General features: G+C 47.4%; 1 protein-coding gene across 1 annotated transcript in view; it reads right to left on the minus strand.

Annotated features, from left to right (window-relative positions):
• The window catches only part of LOXL2 (lysyl oxidase like 2), an 81,402-nt gene that overhangs the window by 53,362 nt on the left and 10,713 nt on the right, over nt 1–17,327 (minus strand). Inside the window, exons 2-3 of the mRNA XM_060268311.2 lie at nt 15,567–16,006; nt 13,850–14,025 (exon numbers count right to left, since the gene is read on the minus strand). Of these exons, the coding sequence (XP_060124294.1) occupies nt 13,850–14,025; nt 15,567–15,918 (528 nt within the window). The 5' untranslated portion in view covers nt 15,919–16,006. The remainder of the gene's footprint in view (nt 1–13,849; nt 14,026–15,566; nt 16,007–17,327) is intronic.

Here is a 17,327-nt window from a genome sequence, read left to right on the forward strand (position 1 = left end):
GGCCCCATTTTAACTTTTTTTTTAACTTGTTTAGCTGATTAATCAATTATGGTCAATTTAATTTAAAACAATAAGATTGACTAAAAAGTGTCAGCAGATTTTGTTTTTCAAATCAAGCTCTTTTAAAAAGGGGAAGGACTGTGATTCCATGAACGGCTATGTGGTTCAGTGGTTTGCATGCTTCACATGCAAAATGTCCCAGGTACAATCAGTGGCATCTACAGGAAGATGGGAAAGCCCCCTGCCTGAAACCTGTAGGGCTACTGCCAGTCAGTGTGGACAATCCTGAGCTCAATGGGGCAGTGCCATGGACTGGCTGGATGAAGGGAAGTGTTGGGAGGCACCAGCAGCGAAACCCCAAGGACATCCCCAGGGGAAGAAGGCGCAGAGCCCAGGGATTGGTGGTGGGACAATAATGGGTGGTCAGAGAGAGAAGAAGGAGAAGACTGGGAGGAAGAATTGTCGGACACTGAAGTGGTAACAGGGTTTAGTGAGCAGGAAGCTGGGGCACAGAGCAGTCCCGATTTAGAAGCTGGAGAGGATGGAGGGCCAAGCGACAGAGATGAGTCAAGCTGCTGGAGAACCCAGGGAGTCTCCCTCCACCTGCTGTGACAGGCTTCCCCTCCCCCCTCCCCAAACATGCAGAGAAATGAAGAGGGTGGAGCAATGGGAGACAAGACAATGGAGTCTTAGGCTGCTGGGGAAGGAATGGGGGAAGAGGGGCCTTAGAGAGGGGTGGGAAAGCAGAGACCCTCAGTCCTCGCAACTGTCACATTGGGGCAAGATCTACAGGGAAGAGTTGCTGTGATCATTAGTGTTATGTATTAGCGTACATAGTTTAGGAGGGAACTTTGAATTATGTTAGATGCATTGTTTGAGCCAGCCTCTATAAAAGCAGGCCAGCTCGACAATGCGGTTCAGTTCAGTTCAGTTCAGAGCTTCTTGAAGAATCGCTGAAGTTTGTGAGTTCAGGTGATACAACGTACCATGAAGCAAAAGCTTCTCTCATCTGCATGGAAGGAGAAGAGGGGGAAGCACATAAACCCAGGGCCCACTGGGTCTTGTTCCTCCTCATTCATGCCACGCTGGTATGATTTAGCATGATGTCAAATGCAAACAATTTCCTCTTCGACTGGCAGCATCTTTCTAGGGTCTCAGGTACAGCTCTGCCCATCACCTGCTACCTGATCCTTTTACTTGCAGGTGGCCCCAGGAGTAAACCTGAAACCCACTGGATGCAAAGCAGATGCTCTACCATTGAACCGGCTCTGAACATTCCCAATGAATGAACTTGAGATGCCCAAGGGGGAAATCAACTAGCCATGGGAGGAAGAGCTGGATACTACACTGGGGTGAACATCTGAATATTTTGAAGAACTCTTGTACTGTATATATGTACAACTGACAGACGGAGAGTTGGAAGTTTCTTTTCCTTTCTTTTCTGTTCTTTTATTATTTTCTCATTCCTTTAATATTTATATCCCTTTGTTATCTTTCCTTTTCGTTTTTTGCTTTGTTCTTGTTTCTGCTTTGCTCTGTTCCATCATGTTTCTTGTTGTTATACACTCGGGGTTAATGAGGGGTTGGCATGTAGATGGGGGTGAAGGACCCTGTGGGAGAGGCAGGGAAGAAAGTCAGGGTGGGAGGCTGGGAGAAAAAAGGGAAGGGTTCACCTCTCTCTGTGTGAGACAAGAGTTAAGATCTACCTGTGAGAGAGGACTTTGCATTCTTCCTCCTTTCTCTTTTTCTGCTTTTATTAGTTTCTTTTTTATTGCAATGGATTATGAAAGGTCTTAATAAAATCTTATTGGAAAAAGGGAGCCTCCTCTGAACATTGTGATCACTTTGCCTGGCACAAACGTTTGCTTAGGGTATCCCATTCCTCTGTCTGAATTTTCCCATGGGTCTGGACAGCCACAGCAATCTAGTGTTCCTTCAAGAAGCTGAAGAATCCAAGGAATTTCACACCAAGTACATTTACGTATGTACGGTACTTAAGAGTGTCTCAGATGTGACGTTAAGGGGCCACATCAGTGGCAGCTGCTATCATCATCCGGCTACATACACATTTCAACCTTTGATCATAGAACTATTTTCCATGCCTGTACTCCTACACCACACTCACAACATTTTTTTCTGGCAGTAGTTATACAAGTGTTATGGGCATATGTACCACTGGGAATTATACTTGTGATAAGAAGCACTGGATTTGTCAGCCTGTTGTCTCAGCTAGTGGTCATAGGAACTTACAACAAAACACGGAATGGATAAAAAATTCAGAAAATGTAAGATATTCCCATAACATGATAGAAAGTAAACATGAGGAGCATGGAAATGCATTGAAATACATTCTTGTTCTACAGCAAGCACCTATCAGCATCTTCATCATATTATAAACTAATAGCAAACTCAGTTCTCCAACTGTGAGTTTGTAGAATTGCACCATACATGAACATGATGGAAGCGTTAGCAAGTTTGCAGAAGTACAGTGATACCTCGACTTACGAAGACGATCCATTCCGCGGCCGTCTTCGTAAGTCAAGGTTTTCGAATGTCAAAGCGCTGCTCGTGTGCATGCGCGAAGCGTGATTTCGCACTTCCGGGGGGTTGTCGACTTTGGAAGTCGAAACCTTCGGAAGTCGAAGTGTTCGGATGTCGAGGTATGACTGTATAGGAAAACCTTAGGAAAGAAACCCCAAAACAGCCTAATGAAGACTGAACATACTGAATACTCATGAAACACTGTCTGACTGTTGCAGGGGAGGAATGGAAGACTGGGAGAGGGGAATTTAATAGAGTGTGACGAATCTGCTGGCAGGAATCTGCCAAGAATCCGCTGGCAGGAACCCTTAAGAGCAGCACTGCGCCTGGCCACACTTCTAATACTGAAGCTGGAGTCATAAATTAGGGGTTAAGTCACTTGAAGGTAACAACAAAGTGGAAATTAATACAATGTATTATTGCCAAGGGACGTGGGTGGCGCTGTGGGTTAAACCACAGAGCCTAGGGCTTGCCAATCAGAAGGTTGGCGGTTCAAATCCCGTTGCTCGGTCCCTGCCAACCTAGCAGTTCAAAAGCACGTCAAAGTGCAAGTAGATAAATAGGTACCGCTCCGGCAGGAAGGTAAATGGCATTTCCGTGTGCTGCTCTGGTTCACCAGAAGCGGCTTAGTCACGCTGCCCACATGACCCGGAAGCTATACGCCGGCTCCCTCGGCCAATAAAGCGAGATAAGCACTGCAACCCCAGAGTCGGTCACAACTGGACCTAATGGTCAGGGGTCCCTTTACCCTTTACCTTTATTATTGCCAAACAAAAACAGTTTCTGCTGGAGCTCCTCTCTGTTTCTGCTCTTGGCTCCCCACTCATCCCCCAGGGATTATCTCTATAACGCCATCCTTATGTTCTCTGTAAGAAAGTCTCTCTAAATTACAACAACCATTCCTGTTGGTAGTCCAGATAGCTGGGCAACAAAGTGGCACCACCCAAAGATAGGTCAAGAACTTCTGTCCTAGGAAATATTGAGGGTGTCTTGGGGGGCCATGTTCAAGTGCTTTCTTTTTTTTTGTCTTGGTGGTTCTTAACAAAACCCCACACTTTACTACTGAATCAGAGCAAACAATCCATGGGAAAACCCAAATTGCATGCTGACTAGAGGGATAAAAGAATGGACACCTCAACTGGGATTTAAAAGGCCACAACTTTACTGATTTCAGATGTTGGTGAACCTTGGCATAAGCATTGGGTGTGGAGACGTCCCAGACCCCTTGCAGGGGACTGGGGCATGACAGGGTCTGGTTGGGTAGAAGAATCCATTGCAAAACATGGGTTTATGCAGATGGGCCAACCCAAAGGCTGGGGGAAGCTGTATGGCCCGCTAGTCAACAACCTCTGGCTCTATGGACAGAGACTTCCCCTCAAGACCCCTTTAACGGGGTACCCTGTAATTGCTGCCGCAGAGAGGGGGGTGAGTCACCATTCCACCCCCGCCCTGGTCAAGGATGGACTAAAGGATTCCACCCAAGGCCTAAACCCAGTGCTACAGGAAAGGCGAAACTTGCGGGCAGGGGAAAATCCTTCCCGGCTCCAAGTACGGCAACTGTCAGAAGACCATAGCAAAGCCTGCAGAGGTAGAAAGGAAAAGGGTGAAAGGAAAGGAAACCCACATGAGCAACAGCACAGGGGTGGGGGTGAGCTCCAGGGCTGACTGGGCTTCTGCAAGAAGCGTCGGCCTGCTTTTATGCCCGGGGAGAAAACATGAGCGAAGTCTAGGATTCTCAGGTCCGCACCCCAAGCCCCGCCTCCCGAGTCACCGCTGATTGGCTGAATTTGAACTGTGGGCCTAGTGGTGCCCACAATGCTCTGCAGCGGCTGGGGAGGTGCGACAATAGTTGCGGACACGTGACAAGGCTCTGTGGGCTTTGGAGGTGCCGCAGTGGGCCACAACCGCCACTCACCACCAAAACAGGTAAGCAGCCTTTGTTGATTGTTCCGATTCAACATTAAAGAGTGGGTTTTCGTGGGGAAAGCGCTTCCGGGGGAGGCCTCCTCAAACACAGTGCTTTAAAGCATGGGGCAAAAGGTTAATGGTGGATGAGCCCCTAGATAACCAAACTGACAGGTCCTTCTTTCCCAATCTGGGACCCTCCAGACATTGTTGGACACCAGCCCCCACCATCCCTGACCATTGGCCATGCTGGTTGGGGCTGATGCGATTTGGAGTCCAGCAACATTTGGAGGGCGCAGATCCGTCACCCATGCTTTAGTGCTATGTAGCACAGCTGATTTCCTATCCATTCTGAAGGAAATCAGCCCTGAGTGCTCACTGGAAGGACAGATCGTGAAGCTGAGGCTCCAATACTTTGGCCACCTCATGAGAAGAGAAGAATCCTTGGAAAAGACCCTGATGTTGGGAAAGATTGAGGGCACTAGGAGAAGGGGACGACAGAGGATGAGATGGTTGGACAGTGTTCTCGAAGCTACGAACATGAGTTTGACCAAACTGCGGGAGGCAGTGCAAGACAGGAGTGCCTGGCATGCTCTGGTCCATGGGGTCACGAAGAGTCGGACACGACTAAACGACTAAACAACAACAACAACAGCAGCACAGCAGATGTAGCACAAACTGCGGGAGGCAGTGGAAGACAGGAGTGCCTGGCGTGCCCTGGTCCATGGGGTCACGAAAAGTTGGACATGACTAAATGACAACAACAAAAGCACAGCAGATGAAGCTTTGGGTTGAGTAGGGAATAAAATAGTTGACTTTTCATCCCTCCCTGCCTATTCCCATTTGGCTCCAGCTGCAAGTCGCTTAGAGACCTGAACAGGAATGGGGAGGGATATGCTGCACTTTGTGTTGCAAGTCTCCACCTGCAAGTATAAGGCTATGATCACACCAAGACAAGCTGAAATATCATATGAAAGCACACAGGGCATTCTGTTCTCCCCGCCCCGAATTGTGGTTTGTCAGTTTTGTGTGTACACATGCACACAGCCTCATTCAAATAAAGCTGAAAGAACCTGACACAGGCTGCAATCTTGGGAAATCCTTTAGCTGTCGACTGCAGAGGTTCCACCTCCAGCTGATGGAAATGGGTCCTCCTTCTCTAGCCATCGGTTCATTGGATGAGGTGCTATGGAATGTATTAGGAGCATTCCAACTGCTCAGAAGTTTAAAAAGAAATAGAAATGCTAAGCATAAAAGGCCTCAGGATACCCAGGGTGTTGGTAGGAAGCAGTGAAGAGGAGGGAGGGAATGGCACTAACAGCAGAAAACTGTAAGACTTAAGAGTGCAAATGGGTATCTCTGTTTGCGAGAGGAATGGGTGGATGAGCCCCTAGATAGGCAGGAAGGGGAGAGTGAACACGTACGTACGTGTGTGTGTGTGTGGTTATATTTTGTGGAAAGGATACAAGTGTGTATCAGAAATTTTGGTTTGTGCAACTGAAGTGGATCAAACTGCTCTGTCGTAATGAAACAAATCCACTTTAAACACCTAGAAAGAAACTCTGTGATCACTAAAAGTCAGCATGGGTTCCTGAAAAATAAGTCATGTCAGACTAATCTGATCTCATTTTTTGACAGAATTACAAGCCTGGTAGATGAAGGGAATGCTGTGGATGTAGCCTATCTTGATTTCAGCAAGGCCTTTGACAAGGTGCCCCATGATATTCTTGTAAAGAAGCTGGTAAAATGTGGGCTAGACAATGCTACCATTCAGTGGATTTGTAGCTGGCTTACTGACCGAACCCAAAGGGTGCTCATCAATGGCTCCTCCTCATCCTGGAGAGTAGTGACTAGTGGGGTGCCACAGGGTTCTGTCTTGGGCCCAGTCTTGTTCAACATCTTTATCAATGACTTGGATGATGGGCTTGAGGGAATCCTGAGCAAGTTTGCAGATGACACCAAATTGGGAGGGGTGACACCAGGGGTGGCTAACACCCCAGAGGACAGGATCACACTTCAGAATGACCTTAACAGATTAGACAACTGGGCCAAAGCAAACAAGATGAATTTTAACAAGGAGAAATGTAAAGTACTACACTTGGGCAAAAAAAATGAAAGGCACAAATACAGGATGGGAGACACCTGGCTTGAGAGCAGTACATGTGAAAAGGATCTAGGAGTTTTGGTTGACCACAAACTTGACATGAGTCAGCAGTGTGATGCAGCAGCTAAAAAAGCCAATGCAATTCTGGGCTGCATCAATAGGAGTATAGCATCTAGATCAAGGGAAGTAATAGTACCACTGTATTCTGCTCTGGTCAGACCTCACCTGGAGTATTGTGTCCAGTTCTGGACACCACAGTTCAAGAAGGATACTGATAAGCTGGAACGTGTCCAGAAGAGGGCAACCAAAATGGTCAAAGGCCTGGAAACGATGCCTTATGAGGAACGGCTTAGGGAGCTGGGTATGTTTAGCCTGGAGAAGAGAAGGTTAAGGGGTGATATGATAACCATGTTCAAATATATAAAAGGATGTCATATAGAGGAGGGAGAAAGGTTGTTTTCTGCTGCTCCAGAGAAGCGGACACGGAGCAACGGATTCAAACTACAAGAAAGAAAATTCCACCTAAACATTAGGAAGAACTTCCTGACAGTAAGAGCTGTTCGGCAGTGGAATTTGCTGCCAAGGAGTGTGGTGGAGTCTCCTTCTTTGGAGGTCTTTAAGCAGAGGCTTGACAGCCATCTGTCAGGAATGCTTTGATGGTGTTTCCTGCTTGGCAGGGGGTTGGACTGGATGGCCCTTGTGGTCTCTTCCAACTCTATGATTCTATGATTCTATGATTCTATGAACTATAACAGAAATGCACTAAAAAGTGTGGGGTGAACAAACTAACAGGAATACCTTTGGTGACAGACATCTTAGTCAGACCAGAGTCTGGTGATGCAGTGCCTCGGAATTCCACCAGAGGGCTGGAGCCTCTCTCTGATTGGCTACCAAGAGGGGGTGGAGCCAGCGCTTTGGGAGGGAGAATAAAAAGAACCGATTCTGAGAAAGGATTCAAATGGGGAGATTGATTAAGAGAGAGCAGGAGGGAGAGGAGAGTCAAGCATAGTCAGGTGTGCAACAGCCACTCTGAGGAAAATATATCCAGCTAGAGTAAGGAGCCTCGTAGCTTAGATAGGAAGACATAGTGTGGTGTCTTGGGAGAGTATCCAGAGAGGAGTGAACTGGGGGGCTGAGTTGGAGAAGGAGAAGCTGTGAGGATACCGTCTCCTTGGGTCTCATGTCAGTCAGTCAGGAAGAGATCTTCTAGGAAGAGAAGAATCCAAATCCAGTCACCGGGGGGGGGGGGCATCCTGGGTCTGTTATACTTCTAGAGGTACCTCAGGAGTGGGAGTAAAAAGAGTTTGGGAAACAGACAGAAGGTTCCACCTTCTTTAAGAACCAAAATATTAAGCTGTAGCACTAGTGCTATTTTTTTTTCTAGAAAAAGAGGTTCTGGAACTCACCATTGAGTTCTAGCTGAAAAAAAGCCCAGCGTAGCACCTATGAAACAACCAAGTTGAGGAACTGAAGCAACCAAACTGGAAATAAGCTGAACATTTGCCATCTAGTCCAGCGTTTCTCAACCGCTGTTCCGCGGCACACTAGTGTGCCGCGAGACGCTGGCTGGTGTGCCGCGACGTGCGGTGACGAGAAGGGCGATTTGCATTGTCACGTGTCTGGCGGCCGCCAATACTGAAGACACTAACCCGCCAAAAAGCAATATTTCTCCTCCACTTTCCCAAAGCTCAGTGCAAACGAGCCTGGCGGCCGCCAATACACAACGCTGAGCCGCCGGACGGCTTGTGAAGCCTTATTACAGGAGATTGCAACCAACACAGCAATTGGCAAGTGTTTCTTACAGTCATAATTATAGTCAATATAGGGCGGCACAGAGTTAAATTTTTTAACTTTTTTAATGGTGGTGTGCCTCATGATTTTTTTCACGGGACAAGTGTGCCGTGGCCCAAAAAAGGTTGAGAAACACTGATCTAGTCTAGAAACCTGTAACACCTAACTGAAGAGTAAGAAATGAAAATAAGCAACTGAAGTTTAAAATAAGCTTAAAACACCCTCATTCTTGTAGATGGTAATCTTGGTAGCTGTTTTGACATTCTTCTATAAATGAGAAGATTAAGCTGCCTGGGTGTATGGAATCAATATGTTGATGCTCTGCTAATTATCTAAGATTGAATGCCATGATTTATTCTTATTTTCAGCCTTAGATCATTAGTGGACCTTTGAATTCTTGATTGCTCTCCTCATGACTGGGGGCAGCTTAACTCTCCCATATATGTGTACACATGCCCCTATTGCTTATTAACCCCACAGTGCTCTAGATATAAATGTTGGACCTGAGATCTAGGTCCTATTACACCTGTACCTGAATCTGCCCACAGCTAGAATGCTGCTAGAATTCAGAGCCATTCTGTTTACACAGTGGCTTGATATATTTACAGTAGTAACAAGACCTATATTAAGCAGAAAAGGGCAAAGTCAACAACTATTTTTTTTAAAAGGAATGTCTGGGAGATTATTTTAAGAAACATCTGTGTATGTGTGTGCATGAGCACGTGTGTGTGTGACAATTTAAAAAAATATAAATAGCAGGGTCCTAGGCCCATTAAATTGCTGGATAGCATGGCAAAGTGGCAAGCCATGAATACCAGGCAACTGATCGTGCAGCATGCAAAGCAGATGCTATACTACTCTGCTGCAGCCCTTCCTACCACCAACTGCAATTCCTAGGTATGAAGTGCATCTCCAGTTAGGCATGACTCCTGCCTGAAATCCTGGAGAGCTGCTGCCAGTCAGTGTTGACAATACTGAGCTAGGTAGACCAGTGGGCCTGACTTACCGTACCTAATGTCCTAAGCATCTTCAGAAAGCGCCGCAATATCTAATTCAGGCAAACTTTTTTTTTTACTGAGGGGGGAGAGCAGTGGGGTCTTTAGGGCTGGACTGCAACAAATAATACACATGTTTAAAAAATTGATTCTGCATTTCTGTTGTTACATATTCCAGAAACTTCAGGGGTAAGAAATGGTGGTGGTTTGTTACAACAGTCAAACAGAATTGCACAGCATAATGCTTTTTGATGAGCTGATAAGGTTTTTTTTTTTCAATCTTTACAGTACTACCGTATACAATGAGTGGTAATAACTTAAGCAGCTGTGCGGCCAGGTCTTGTCAGTAATGGTCAGCTTTTCCATTACAGAAGAATCCCTGTGGTGTTAAGGGAAGAAAAGTCTGAGGCTTTGCATCCACATGCATAGACGTCTACTGCCGGATCTGGGACAGCACAGTGCCACGTGCCGAAAGCACGGCTGCTACGGTAGAAGGGAGCAAGTGGCCACGGAAGATATGATGCCACTCTCAGACTAGTTTTAAAAAGACCAAAGGGGAGTAGTCTGTTGGCTCACAGAGACAGGCTAAACTTTCTGCAGCTGAAACACTGCTGTAAAAGTTTCCTTTTGCTTCCCGCTTCCCCAAGCATTGAAAAATCCAAGGCAGGTTTTTAAAAGTTAAGTATCCACTGCAGAAGAGAGCATGAGAGGCCGATGGACTGTTTGATCAAAACATACTCAGGTTGAGAAAACAAGAGTAGGAAGCAGGTAATGCAGGCAGTGCGAGTCCACAGGAACCGGAAGGCAGGGAGACCGAGCCAATGACAGGCACAGCCACCTACTTCAGGTTTGGTTGCTATCCCCCTCCTTGCTATGCTTGTCCCAGGTCTAGAAAGCATGGCACAGAGCAGTTTTGCATTTACTCCACAGCTTTACCCTGGAAAAGATGCTCTTTACTGATGAATCAGAACGAACAACAATCCACGGGAAATGCAATTGCCATTTGGTCTGATTCAGTGGTAAGTTGCGGGATTCCGCAGGGGAAAACAGCGGGGCAAATGGAGGCATGGACAAGCCCTGAGACTAAGGAGGAGGGGGAAGGTGTCAGGCAATTCCACCCCTTAGGCTGATTGTAAGTAGGAAGGCAGGCAAGTGAGGGCAAGTGGTTAAGGAAAGGCGGAGATTAGTGAAGCAGTCCCCCACTTGCTCTAATGGACCAGCCTCCACAGCCTGCAGAGGAACCAGGACAGCCCCCAAATCCAAAGAAGTCAGACTAATCTTCAGCCAGCCTTACCATCCAATGTCTATCATGACTCCAAAACTCTCTCCCGACTCCTGTATCAACCATACCTTTAAGACAGGAGCGGGCAACCCTTTTGCTGTTGCTGTTGCAAGCCCTATTTCCTTGGGGGGTAACCTGTAGTAGGTCGCATGCTGGTGGTACGTAAAGCCACAACCAGTTGTGGATGCAACAGCACCTTTCAGGGTGAAACATTAGGAAGAACTTCCTGACAGTAAGAGCTGTTTGACAGTGGAATTTGCTGCCAAGGAGTGTGGTGGAGTCTCCTTCTTTGGAAGTCTTTAAGTGGAGGCTTGACAGCCATCTGTCAGGAATGCTTTGATGGTGTTTCCTGCTTGGCAGGGGGTTGGACTGGATAGCCCTTGTGGTCATCATCATCATCATCATATCTCTCTCTCTCTCTCTCTCTTGTCCCATTTTGTGCCTTCTTGTCACCAACATGAAACTAGGCCAAAGACCACCAGGGCACGGGATAAAACAGACTGCCCATCCCTGTTTTAAGAGCCATCAATTATTGGTTTCCATACTCATTATGAGGCAGGAGGCCTCTTGCTGTCCTCCTGCTCTGCTTATGGCCTGGTGCAGGGATGGGGAACTTCAGACCAGGGGCCAAATTTGGTCCAGCATTCCTCTCTATCTGGCCCTTTGGATTCTTCCCCAGCCATACCCCCACTGGCCCTGCTTCACCCCCCAAATGTTTTTGCCTGGTTGGAATGTGTCCTTGAACTTTGATACAATGGTACCTCAAATGAAATCTGTTCTGGAAGCCCATTAGACTTCTGAAACGTTCGAAAACCAAGGTGTGGCTTCCCATTGGTTGCAATAGCTTCTTGCACTCAGTGGAAGCCACGTCGTATGTTCCAAAAAATGTTCGAAAATGGAAGCATTTACTTCTGGGTTTTTGGCATTCGAGAACCCAAACGTACATGTTCCACTGTAATGCATCTTGCTTATTTGGATGAAGGACAGAGATGAGCGACTGAATGTTGTAAAGACCAAACTACTGTTCAATGCTCACATTTTCCTTTGTTGCTCTGTTCCCTTTTGCTTCCTGCTTCTGCCCACCACTTACATGTGGCCCCACAAACATATACCAGAGGGAAATGTGGCCTTTCAGCTGAAAAATGTTCCCCACTCCTGGTGGAAGTGGAAATTACTCCAAGGTGATTTTTCCTTGGCTTGTGAGAGTGATCACCATCTGTTGGGAGTTTGTTGATGTCAGGCAATTCCACCCCTTAGGCTAACTGAGTCTCCAGGGCCTCAGGCAAAAAAATCCCCCAGACCTGCCACCTGAACTATTTTTTCCAAAGTGGAGATACCCAATGTGTGTGTGTGTGTGTGTGTGTGTGTGTACTGGTACTCACCATGAAGTTGTTACAGCAAGTGCCACACTTTTAACAGTTGGGTGGGAAAGATGCTGGTACTGCATACCCTTGAGTACCCCCAGGAAAAAAAAGCACAGGATATACCAAGATTTGATCCTCTGATGAAGGACAAAGCTAAGCATAGGGCAGTGTGAACTGCAAGGAGTTTTCCTACCAGTTTCCAGGTCAATTCATGAATGCAAGACACAAAATGTCAATGCATGGAGGTAACAGGCACCAGATCAACCAGAGGCCTGTGAATGTTCTGATACACACACACACACACACACACACACACACACACACACACACAAGCCAAGGTCTCTGCTCCTCTACCTCCTATGCAGATAATTTATTTCCCATTTCCTCCCACACCAAAGTATGATTTTTCAAGTTCCTAGGAAGAGTTAGGTCAGTGCAAATGGATTCATCAGGGGAGAATGGAATGGCCTTGAATTAACCCCATACACTTCAGTTATTAGCAAATGGAAAAGCAGTAGGCAGAGAAGCTGACTTGCATGATTAAATATATGAAGAATTCCAGAGATAGCTGACCTCTGTCTAGACATCCATCTTTTCCCTCCAGTCTCCGCTCTGAGAATGCAAATGTGTCCCTGGGGAAGCCAGTGACTACCCAAGCCATCTTAGACATTCTGTGCCCTCCCCAAGTTGAGTCATCTCCAAGAGAACCAGGGTGGAATGCAAAAAGCCCACACATTCAAGAAAGAGAGCAAAAGGCATTCTAATCATGCTTGGTGCTTCTCTAATACAACATCCCCAAAGAGGCATATGGAGAAATCCAGGGTGAAGAACAGTTGTACATATCTCACTTGCAGTAAGTGGATCTACCGGTATACTTACTCCCTTGGGAAAGATGGCCAAGCCACCAAACTAAGTTGAAATTGGGAGCAAGAGGCTGTTCCGCCTTCCTTAGGAATCCAGCTGTTGATTGGCCAGGCCTTGTGAGAATCATGTAACCCCTCCCTCCTGCCAGCTGTGCAGAGTGATCTGCACCTTCTGTCTTATTTTGCACCTGGTCAACCTGATTTAAATGTAAAAGCATTGTAGGTATCTTAAAATAAAAGCTAACTAGTGAAGGGAAAAACCTTCACTGGAATCAGAGTCAGGTACATGTTGTTGGGAAAGATTGAGGGCACTAGGAGAAGGGGACGACAGAGGACGAGATGGTTGGACAGTGTTCTCGAAGCTATGAACATGAGTTTGACCAAACTGCGGGAGGCAGTGCAAGACAGGAGTGCCTGGCGTGCTATGGTCCATGGGGTCACGAAGAGTCGGACACGACTAAACGACTAAACAACAACAACAACAACATGTGTTAGAAAAGAGTCAGTTGAGGAGGAGAAAAGCCCACACCTGGTTAAAGAGGCATCTATATTTACCCTATGTACAATGTATTTTGTACATTTTGTATAATGTAAAATAAATACAAGGAGCCTTGCCTTCTATCCTTATCTGATCAATAGAGCTGCTCCCGCCTGCCTGCTCCAGGGTTTTAGCCCTGAACATTGATTCTGGGATCCTGCTGTGGAAAACACCTATCCTAAATCGGCCTACAGATACACACACACACACACACACACACACACACACACACTGCCACTGACTTGCTTTTAGGAACCCAAGTTTGCAAACACGGCCTAAAGGTGCATCCTACCTTAATCCATATTTTATTGTTCATTTATCAACATTCTTCTAAATAGAACTTGAGAACTCTGCACCCTGACTACAACAATGGTTTGCCAAATGAATTGGAGGCAACTTGTTCTCACAGGTCTAAGCAGCTGAAGCTTCAGGGGGTGAGCCCTGCTTAATACCGAGCTGTGCTTACCTCTATTTGGTTGAGCAGGGAATCATCAAACTTGAAGCCAGGGATTCTCTTTTCACTGCAGACCACACCTACATCCTCGGTGTGTTTGCAGTCTGATACGCCCCAGCCGTTCGAGGTGCAAACAGCCAACGAAGCCTCTCTGCCATTACAGTGCACGTTGTCTAACCAGATTCTGCCTGCAGAGGAAAGACAAGAAATAAAGTTCCCGAAACTGTGCCACACATTTCAATTACTGTGGCTGAGTGGTCATATATTGTCCTTCCAAGATATCAGGGTGGTCCAACTTTTCATACCAAGTGGGCTGTGAGAATACTTTGAGACAGAACTCCTGGGGGGCGGGGAGGAGCGAGGCCAAAATTTGACGGGCCCCTCCTGGAAGAAGGTGGGAGGCTCTGGCAGGTGCTAGAGCCCTCCCACCTTCTTCCCAAAGCTGTCAAAGCATTAACTAGGCATTGAGAAGAGAAAGAGCCTGGAGGACTCTAGGACCTTGTCAGAGCCCTCCCACCTTCTTCCCAAAGCCCAGCACCTTGCTTACCCGGCTTTGGAAAGGCAGTGCAAGGGCTGTTGGGGCAGGACGCATCAAATGTTGCCAAGGGCTGCCAAAAAATGGCCCGGGACCCCATGCAATATATATTGAAGGCCACCAACCTGGACAGCTTTCAAAAGAGGATAAGGCCATACATGGCTGCTAGACAAGATTGCTATATAATACCTCCAGTATCAGCATGTCTCTGAAGACCAGTGGCTGGGGATCATGAACAGGAGAGTGCGATAGTTCTCATGTCCTGCTCATGGGCTTTCCAGAGGCACATGTCTGCACAAAACCCTCACTCCCCCCCCCTCCTTTCTGTGTCAATCATCTGATGGTGCTGTAGCAGTTTACAAGGGTCAGGATAAAGTGACCTTTATCACAAGCTTCCTCCCATTGAAATCTGCAAGTGTCACTTCACAATGCAGCAATGTCACCAAATTCCACTAGTTTTGCTGATTAGTCCATAGCCTCCAATTATCCAGGCTGAAAAACCATCCTTTTATTTACTAGCAGCTTTCACATCTATCCAAAGGCACCAGCTATTCAATAAACAGCTGTAGGGGGGGGGGTTCAGTTTAACCACTGTCTGAGTCATCTAAATGGAGAGGAGGGTAGTATCCCATCTGTCTTGGGAGACAATGGAGTGTGCCTCCAGGGGTGAAGTCAAACCACTGAATTAGCAGCACCAAAGTCAGGATGCAAGCTTGGACAGTGTGTATGCACATCCTGGGCTGGCCAGACAACATGACCCCCCTCTGAGTCTCACTGATGTGGCCCAAAGGAAAGCAGAGCAAGACATTTGGCACCTGCTTGGCTGCAGGAGTCGCCCTCTATCCAGTTCTTGGGGTTCTCCATAGGGCACCCCCCTGTCCAGGATGCACCCTGCTCCAACCCCACAAGTGCTTTTGTCTGGATGGAAGGCAACCTTGAACTGTAGATAAAGCCTCTTGCTTGTGCAGATGGAGAGGTGTGGTGCTGGTGGTGATGTGTGGGTAGAAACCTCTGGCTTTTGTGTGCCTGCATTGTAACCTGCTCTACAAAGGTTAAGAGTCACATCGATTGCTCTGCTCACCACTGCTATGTGGACCCCTAAGAAAAGGTTCCCTGCCTCTGGGCTAATGTTTGCTAGCAGAAGGCAGGAGAAAGCAAATGCTCTTCATGCGCAGGAACATGGAAAAGCCTTACCTTCTCCCTTGCCATATTTAGAAGCAGGGCTCCAGGACACGGCCTCCACGTAGCCCAGCTGCCGACAGACCACATTCGCAGCATGGAGGGTGAAGTCGTCATCACACACGGTGCCCCACTCTCCATTGTAGAAGACTTCCACCCGCCCTTCATTGTGCTTCCTCTTCTGCCCTGACAACCGCAGCTGGATTTGAGGGGCGTCAGCTGGCAGGGGAGGCAGCTGCTGCTGTGGTTGTTGCTCAGGGTAGTGCGGCCAATGTTCATATTGGGCCAAGGTCAGGTGGCTCAGGCATGCAAGGAGGAGCAAAGGGAACAAAGAGTGGTTTGGGCTGGAATCGAGGAACCTTTCCATTTTGGGAAACTGTGGTAGCCCCAGAAGCCAAGTCCTTTATCAGCTGAGTTTAGTAGAGAGAGGATCCGGAGGCAGCAGGGCTGGTTTCCTGGAAGGAAAGAAAGAAATGGGCTGTGAGAAGGATGCCAGCTGCTAAAGACTGTTGAGCAACGGATTCAGCCAGGCATCCCCAAACTCGGCCCTCCAGATGTTTTGGGACTACAACTCCCATCATCCCTGACCACTGGTTCTGTTAGCTAGGGATCATGGGAGTTGTAGGCCAAAACATCTGGAGGGCCGCAGTTTGAGGATGCCTGATCTAAAAGGTTGTCACATGGAAGACAGAGCAAGCTTGTTTTCTCCTGCTCTGGAGGCCAGGACTCGAACTAATGACTTCAAGTGAAAAGAAAGGAGATTCTGACTAAACATCAGGAAGAAAAACTTTCTGATGGTAAGAGCTGTTCCAGCGGAATGGACTGCCTCAGAAAGTGGTGGACTCTCCTTCCTTTGAGGTTTTGAAGCAGAGGTTGGATGGTCTGCATTGTTGAGATTCCTGTATTGCAAGGGGTTGGACCAGATGACCCTTGGGTTCCCTTCCAACTCTACAGTTCTATGGCTTGTGCTGAACCTCAGATGCCCAGGAAAGAGAGTCATCCCACTGCTTTCGCAGCCATCAGAGAGACTCACCACAAGATCAGTCAGTTCCCCTGCCCTCCTCCTGGGTCTGGAGAACGGCAGGGGAATCTTCCAAACAAGGGGAATTTCCCAGGGCTCACACTGAGCTTCAGGAAAAGGGTAAGGGAACTCTCCAGGCCAGCCAAAGCCAGCAGCCAGCTAAAAGTTGAAAGAGAAATACTGTAGTCTTAACTGGTTGTAATATTGCATTTTGACACGGCTGTGTAACCCACCCTAAGACATTATGGTGAAGTGGTAGGTAAGAATGACTGTTCCCCATATAAAAAGGGGTACACATTTTGCACGGTCGCGCACAGCCCCTGGGAACCACTGGACAGCCCCCAGCAGTTTGGAGGCTGGCACCACCTTCCCGTGCTGGATACCTGTGGTCTCCGCCCACACAGCCAGTGGTCCAATCCAGCTGGGGGAGGTGTTGCCAGGGGGGGGGGGTTGGCCAGGTAGGAGGAGGTAACCATCCAGTGCACACAGCAGAAGGAGAGACATACCTGGGTAGCAGCCGACTTGTGAGGAACAAAAGTACAGTGGAATATAAACACAAAGCCCTCAATAACTTAAACGCTTAACTCTGTTAATTAAATAACACTGTTAATAGGGCTCAAGGTTTAAATTAAGCCCAAGATGTTTAATCAATGAATCCAAAGGATGTCTCATTCAGGATACTCTTTTCCCTTTCCTCATTTTTGTTGTTGTTGATGTCGTTTCCCCCCCACAATAGTCAATTCACTTTCTGTAGT

This window comes from Zootoca vivipara, chromosome 14 (genome assembly GCF_965207765.1).
Source record: "Zootoca vivipara chromosome 14, rZooViv2.hap1.1, whole genome shotgun sequence".
NCBI classification, from domain to species: Eukaryota; Metazoa; Chordata; class Lepidosauria; order Squamata; family Lacertidae; genus Zootoca; species Zootoca vivipara.